The sequence below is a fragment of the Arachis ipaensis genome, chromosome B3 (genome assembly GCF_059453495.1).
Source record: "Arachis ipaensis isolate K30076 ecotype BB chromosome B3, ASM5945349v1, whole genome shotgun sequence".
Taxonomy (NCBI): Eukaryota; Viridiplantae; Streptophyta; class Magnoliopsida; order Fabales; family Fabaceae; genus Arachis; species Arachis ipaensis.
Genome location: NC_142438.1, coordinates 13,928,423 through 13,936,415, shown reverse-complemented (window position 1 = coordinate 13,936,415; position 7,993 = coordinate 13,928,423). Strand labels below are relative to the sequence as shown.

The 7,993-nt window shown below is 37.2% G+C and overlaps 1 protein-coding gene across 1 annotated transcript; it reads right to left on the bottom strand.

The window, feature by feature from the left end:
- Positions 1-2,812: 2,812 nt before the first annotated feature.
- On the bottom strand, positions 2,813-7,463 carry LOC107629707 (putative disease resistance RPP13-like protein 1). Its single transcript, XM_021118213.2, has 3 exons — positions 3,609-7,463; positions 3,446-3,484; positions 2,813-3,133 (listed from the first exon to the last, which is right to left on the bottom strand). Exon 1 carries the CDS (start codon positions 7,290-7,292, stop codon positions 3,759-3,761), a length of 3,534 nt encoding a protein of 1,177 aa, XP_020973872.2. The 5' UTR covers positions 7,293-7,463; the 3' UTR covers positions 2,813-3,133; positions 3,446-3,484; positions 3,609-3,758.
- Between the last annotated feature and the right edge of the window lie 530 nt (positions 7,464-7,993).

Here is a 7,993-nt window from a genome sequence, read left to right as displayed (position 1 = left end):
ATTAAGCACATCTAGGAGAAATTCACAAAACCATGCTATTTTAGTGAATAAATGTGAAAAAAGTTGATAAAATCCATCAAATTCAATACAATATAAACCATAAATTTGTGGTTCATCAACTTTCCCACACTTAAACATTAGCATGTCCTCATGCTAAACTCTTGTAGTTCATCAACTAATATGCAAAATACGTCTACCTATTTGGTTAAAAATGAATCAATCTCCAAGAACATATATGAACAAGTAGGGCTAAGATAGTATGATTATTTATGAATTCCACTAATTCAAATCTCAAAATGAAGTATAAATATACTTGCAAGAAGAAAGCTCGTGAAAACAAGGAACAAGGGATTAAGCATCGAACCCTCAACGGAAGTGTTTGCACTCTAATCTCTCTAGTGTTTGAGGGTCAATTCTCTCAGTTCTCTACTAATCTTGCTTTTTAAAACTTGCTCTTCTTCTATCAATCAACATATATTCAATGCATGAATACACATATCAAGAGGTCTTTTCAAGGGTTGTAATGGGGTTAGGGCTAAATTTAATTTACTTTTCTCTCATTCGATGCCTTGATATGTTTGTTTGAGTGATTTAAAGTTTTGAAGGTAAGAATGGCTTGAAAGAAATGGAAAAAAAAGCATGCAAAGTAGAGAATTCATGAAGAAATGAGGATTTGCTGAATTCATGGCGATGCGTATGTGTGTTCACGTGTACGCCTGTCAAGCATTACAGGAGCCACGTCATATTTTTCCGTTGGGTTTGACGGGGGCATTTAGACGGAGGGACTGATCCGTCCAACTTTTAAGAACGTCAGGGATTTAAAAGTATTTTTCAATGGTTAGGGATGAAAATATCTGCGAAAAAAAAGGTCAGAAACCTATTTGTCATTTACTCAAACTTTTAATAAAGATAATAAAATAATATAGTAATAATAAATAAATACTAATATGGATAATATAATCTATGTGTCACGTTTTTATTTATTGTTATTTTTATTATATCGGTATATATTAATTGAACTCCACTAGAGAGACAATGAGAAATCATGACATGAGAAATCATGACAATGTGTACAATGAGTTTTAAATTTGATTCAATACAAAGAAAAAAAAGAAATACAAACAATTATTTTAAAAAATTAACATCTCAACGCTAATTTACTCAAAGAATTCACCCAAACATTCTCTTCCTCCCAAACTTTTTGCCACCCCCCACCCTCATAAATCATCCCATCTCTCCGGCGTTAAAAGCTTTCTCATTGGCCATTAGTGTCTACCCCCTGTAGCCCCCTCTTCCATCACCATTGTGGAATCGTCATCAAATAACCATCCACGTAGTTATTAAAATAACCATCTAGCTACCTAGTGAAATGACCATCCAACATTTGCTAATTGTATATACTTAAACTGAATTAAAAAAATAACCATCCAATTAAGAATTAAAATAACCATCTACATATCTAGTGAATTAAACATCTAGCGCATTCGCGGGGTGAAGAGAGTCGACGACGACGCATGGAGATAGGGGAGGAGATCCGGCGACGGAACAGCTACGCAACGACAACTTCGACTAGGCGAGGTTGCGAATCTCCCCCGTAGTATTAATCAAAATTAAAAACTAAAATACCTTGATAATGTAACGTGGCAATGGTGGTTCTGATGTCAACGGGAATGGGGGCGTCCATAAAAGGAGAGGCTGCAAGTAAGAATTTGCCGGTCTTGAAGTTGGCTTTTAGAAGAACATTTGTGGTCTGACCGGGTGCTATGACAATGGTGTTTGTGTTGAATGGTTTTATGTATGTGACATCAACCTCAACCATCGTGAGTTTGTGTCCTGTTACTTTAAAGAAAAGCTCTTCATTCTTCGCACCATTTATTAGCAGCGTCGACTGGGCGGTGTCGGACCGACTGTGGGAGAGGGGCTGCACGACTGGCGCGTAGCGGAGCTTCGCAAATGACGCAAACTACGCGACTATGCTGTTTGGCGTTCGCGGTGCGCACAGCAGCGTTAGCCGAAGCTATGGACGACAGCGGCTACTGTCCGTGGCAGCGCGGCATCGGTGAGATAGGAGGAGACTGGGCGAGAAGGAAGTTTGTCACATGGGGGAGAGGGAGGTTGTTTTTGATGTATACGTAACTGTTACAAATCTTTATTTATTTTGAATTTTAAATTGAAAATTATTAAAAATTAATTAACTTAATTATCATTTGATGTTAATTTTAATTTTATCTATTGTACACATTATCCACTAAATTTATTGGCTCCCCATACTTTCTCATATCAATTTATCATCGTACTGAAATAAATAGATTTATTATAATTAAGCTTTTAATGTTATTTTTATTTCCCATTACATTTATAGAATATTAAATAACAAAGTATTATTATGCTTAAAATAGTTTTGCAAAATGAAGTCTGGTTTTATTTTAAAGATACCTTTGAGACTATAAGATTCAATTTCTACATAATTATATATCTTCGTGAAGACTAGTTTCACTTCACAAAATAGAGTTCTGTATAATCTTAACAGTTCTGAAAGGTGGATACTATAATGAAGACTTTATAATTGTCTTCATATAAAAATATTCTCTTTTGACCTTTGGATGATAGATTGAATGATTAGATTTTAATATTTATAAAAGTGTTGTCTTTGTTTAAAGTGTGGCTAAATAAATAAATCACACTTTTTAACAAAGCATCTTCATAAAAAGATGTTTTTACCATCTTCATTTGAGTAATTGCCTTTCTAAAAACCCCGTGGAACAAAATAAAACAACGAAGTAACGAAGCTATAGATAAATACGACTGCGAATTCCTCTACATATGCTGACATATGTATAAATATATTGTTTCAACCATAGGCTTAGTTTCCAGTCCAAAAAAAAAAATAGAAAAAAGAACAGGCTTAATTTATTTGCCTTTTTGAAGTCTTATTTTGGCCATCTCTCATCTCTGAATTGCTTATGCAGAACAAGAATTGTACCCTGAAAATTCCGACCAAACACAGGATTTTGTTCTGAAAACGCGACAGTGCCAGATGTGGTTAGTACTCCCCAGATTCATATAAGCAATATATCCCAGCTAGAGTTGGAAAAGTGCTCAGGTTAATTACCCTAGCTTCTCCACCATAAACCTGAAACAATAAATTCATTACCGACCAAGTCCCAAAAGAAATGAAATATACGCTATCAGCCTGTAACAGAATCACAAGCCTCAATGACAGAACCTAACATGACCATGCATATATAGTTGTACCCGCAAACTAACCGAGCAAAATATGGATTATATAGTTCCTTACTTGGCCACTTTCAACCAGGTACATTTACCATCAGTTAAGTAGTTTAACCCTTCTTTAAAACCCATAAACCAAAAACGTGACTTATATGGTAAGATGAAAAAGAATTGAAGCATGATGGATAAATTGAATTTCATGAAATTTCTATACCTTTTCTGGGAAGTGTCAAAGGTAGACCAGGGTATCGACCTACATGGTAACGAAAACAAAAAAAAATTAGTTTTAGTGCATGATACTATAGCTATTGGTGTTAAACAAAATTACGTCAATTTATAATACAACAGAAATCCTGAAAAACTTGTGATAATTATACCTCAGGCACAAAGCACAGAAAGCAGGCCATCTTGATGCATTCCAAAAATATTAACAGAACATTGCACTTATTGTGATCCAAAGCACAAGGAGATTCATACACAAGCAGAAATGGCAACTTATCAAAGGAACACTCCAGTTATTCATTCTTCTAGATATCATTTCTTCGCACAATGTTTCTGTCGCGGATATGGGAAATGAGGGACCAATAGCTTCCTGTAGGCTGACAGAGAGGAGCAAGCAATGGACAATCCACAATATCAAGTTTTGATAAGGAAGCTGGAAGCCCCTCCGCAGGTAGAGAGTCTAGCTTCTTGCAACTTTCAATCATCAGACTTTTGAGAGAGACAAGGTGTTGAAGACCAGCATGACTCAGAGACTTGAGATCTTCAAATCCTATGATATGAAGATCAGTTAAGCAAGATGGAAGCAGTCCTCCATCTGGAAATGAATCTAAACCAATCAACTTCCCCTTAATCTCCAAGTACGCAAGCGATGTCATTTGACGAAGACTAGACCCTGCTTCGGGCAACAATTCGTCACAGTTGCAAATTGATAACTCTTGAAGATTAGTAGGAAACCCTCCACTCGGGAAAGACACTAGCTTGGGGCAGTCCTTTAGCTGCACCTTCTTAAGGTGCGACAAATTCTCAGTAGAATCGCTTGATATCTCAAGAGATTGAAGATTAGGACAGCCTTGTATATGGAGATCCTGAAGGGCCCCAAAAGAAGATAAGAGAAACACTTGCAGCGTGTGACAACTGTCTTTCAAGTGCAAAGCCTCAATTGCTTGATAACGGTGCAAGTCATGCAGTGATGAAAAAAGAACTAATTCCCTACACTCGTTGATGTGAAGTAACTCTAACCTTCCGACATGTTCAAGAGTACGCAGAGATTGAAGCAACTGACAATTGCATATAGTCACCTTGGTCATTTGTTGGTTCCCCCACATCATTTCTTCAGGCAGGGAAACCAATGAATTACAATTAGTTAGCTCCAGTTCTTTCAACAATGGAACCCTTGGAAGTGAGTCGGTAACAATGCTACAGTCAACAATGACTAGTTTTTCCAAAGAACCCAAATGTTGGGGTAAGTTCCCAGCAAATTTAGGACAACTCAAAATGTGAAGCTCTTTAAGAGAAGGGAAGTGCTCTTGAACATCATCTGATGGCAGCCACTTCTTCCAACTAGGCATGTTCTTAAACGTCAAAGTTTCAAGGGACCTGAAGGGTGAATTTCTATTTCCATAGAATTCAAAATCCACGGTTTCTAGCCATGTCATTTTTTCTATCAGGAGTGTCTTCATGGAGGATAATTGCCCAAGTGGTGGCAAACTCAAGCAGAAGCTGCAATGAATGAGTTTTACAGACACCAAGTTAGAGAATGAAGGGTTGCCTAACCAATCTGGGAATGTGTTACCACCATAGTTTTCTATCTCAAGCTTCTTCAGATTTGTGCATGGCTTCAGGTTGTAAAGAGTGATTGCTTCATTTTCTACATCATGGATAGTCTTGGTCCATTTTAACACCAGCTCGTCAAGAAATGTCTTCTCAATCAAGTTGGCCCCTAGTGCATCCTTGCCATCATTGACATACTGTAGATTCACAATTGAAAGTGAACCATGAAGTTGAGATAGAGCTCCCAACTCAGTAATGCTTGATCTTGCGCTTTCGCTCACAACAAAGGTAGTAAGATGCCGAAGAAGCTTCAATCTACCAAAATTTGGTGGCATTTCTTTTAAGGGAGCACCGGTAACATCAAGCTGGAGTAAATCAGTCAAATTCTCCATATCTTTGGGCAAACTTTTGAGATAAACACAGTTTGATAGCAGCAGGATTTGTAGATGATACAAGGAACTTGCGAATTCTGGTAATTCTTCAATCATTGTGCCAGAAAGATTCAGATACCGCAAATGTTTCATGTGCCCAATACTATGCAACGTAGAAATTGGATAATCAGGCAAAGAAAGAACACGAACACGCTCAAATGTTGGTATCAATCCATAAAAAAATTGATTAGTTAATGCACCAGATGCACTAGAGTTTGCCTCTCTAAATGATAGAAAGGTTCTTAACTGTGAAAAATAATTTGGAGGTTTATCAGGCAGACCTTTTGAGAATGACAGGTGACGAACTTTCTCTGGGATCATCTGAAAGTTACCTTCCTCAATGGAGTGGAAAAACTCGCCCCCCACGTATTGTGCTAAGTCACTTATGAGGTCATGCATTGCAACACATGACTCACTCTTGGTTGATCGTTGTAGTAGTGACCTTGACAACAGTTCCTGCAAGTATTCCTCACCAACTCTGTGCATCGTTTTAGTCTTTGATGGTTGCAGAAAACCCTCAGCCATCCATAAATGGATTAGGTTCTGCTTATCAATATCATATCCCTTTGGAAACAGAGAACAATAAGCAAAGCAGGCCTTCAAATACGAAGGGAGAAGCTGATAGCTCAATCTCAATGCAGGTAATATGTTGCTCTTGTTAGCTGGCAGATCCCACATTTTACTTTGCAGTATGTTGTTCCATTCTCCAACATCAGTCACTGAACGTAAAAGACTCCCCAGAACTTTTGCTGCTAAAGGAAGACCTTTGCATTTTGTTGCTATTCTTTTGCCAATCTCCACCAAAGCTGGATCAGATGTATCAGGTTCAGGGCTTCTGTTTCCAAAAGCATAGTAGGCAAAGATGTCCCAGCAATTCTTATATAGTGGGGAAAGTGGATAAGTGACAGCAGCATGCATGGTATCTGCAACATTTTTATTGCGCATGGTGGCAAGAATAACACTTCCAGGCATTGCATTGGCAAATACCATTTTGAAAAGGTCCCAATCAAAAGAGTTCAAGGACCAAAAATCATCTAAAACAAGCAACATCCTCTGTGTTTTCAGCTTCTCATTTAGCTGGACTTGAAGCGCGTCCAAGCTCTCACTTACTGACCCGCAAACCTTCTTGGTTAAGTGGACCACATCGGATTCCCCCGAAACTTGAACCCAAGACAGCGTGTCGAACATCTGCACCACCCCACCATCGTTGAACAAGAGCTGAGACAAAGTGGTCTTTCCGACCCCTGCCATCCCAACAATTGCAACAACACATACAGGTTCCACTTTCTGCTCCATCGCATCTTTCATTTTTTGAATGATTTGCTTTTTGTCATTATCTCTGCCAAATACCTTGGACTCATCTACTATACGGGTTGTCGGTACATACAATAGATCAGTACCACTTGAATACAGGCTAGATCGCTTTTCTAGTTGTTCTTTGAGGCCTAAGCAATCTTTTTGATCCCTTAAAATTTGTATTCTACTGTTTATCTCAACAAGACTAGAAGTCAACTTATTGGTAATATGCAAGAATTCTCTTACCCTGTCCATGGCCTTGTATGATCGGTCAACTTCAAGAGCAATTTGGTCTAGAACGTCCTGCGCCTTGTAGATAACTTCTCGAAGCTCATCAAGCCATATCTTGACATATGGATTGACGATCTGCTTCTCCTCTGCATCATCAAGTACTGTATTCACCGATAGCAGTTGGAATTTCAGCTTCTCGGCTGCTGCTTGTGCTTCATTTGCTGCTGAAATTTTCTGACGAAACAGTTTCAGAATTTGACGAGAAGCCAACCTGTCCAGCAAGACTTGCAAGAGTGCTTGAACGAATGCACTCAACAGGAAGGCCACCATTATGATTTCTTTGTGAGTTGTGACGCTGACACTCAATACTTTCACAAAGAACACCAAGCAGAGATCCAAACAAAGTGAGTAACTTGCAATAACATGTGCTCCCAGCTTAGCCTTTAGCTTGACCCAGACACACGACCCTGCTATTTTAGTTGACTTGGAAGTCTCCTCCAACAAGTGCTGTTGACTACAACATATCAAATTAAAACGACCAGTGTTTTTTATATTCTCAATTATTATATGATATATTCTCAAAGGAAATTCCCAGCGTAAAAAAAATGGGGAGCCACTCAGAAGACATCTAAAACATTTTTTTAAAAATATTTTTTAATAATTAAAATTTAATATATATAATTGATTAAACCGTATTATTTCTGTCATCATTAGATCGGACAAACTGATTTGGCCGAAAAATCGAAGAACCAAATTTTAAATTGATCTAAATTAATATATTTTTTTATAAAAAATTACTACAATACCTTTATTATAGAAAATAACTAAAATACTCATATTATTTATATATATATTAATTTTGAAAATCATAAATCTTAATCCCATGATGGCTTAGAAAGAAGAAAAAGGTTAGGATTTAAAGTTTTTAAAATTAATATATATTTTATATATTAGTAGTATTTTATTATTTTCTATAATAAGGATATTGTAGTTATTTTTTATAAAAAAATATTAATTTAGATCGATTCAAA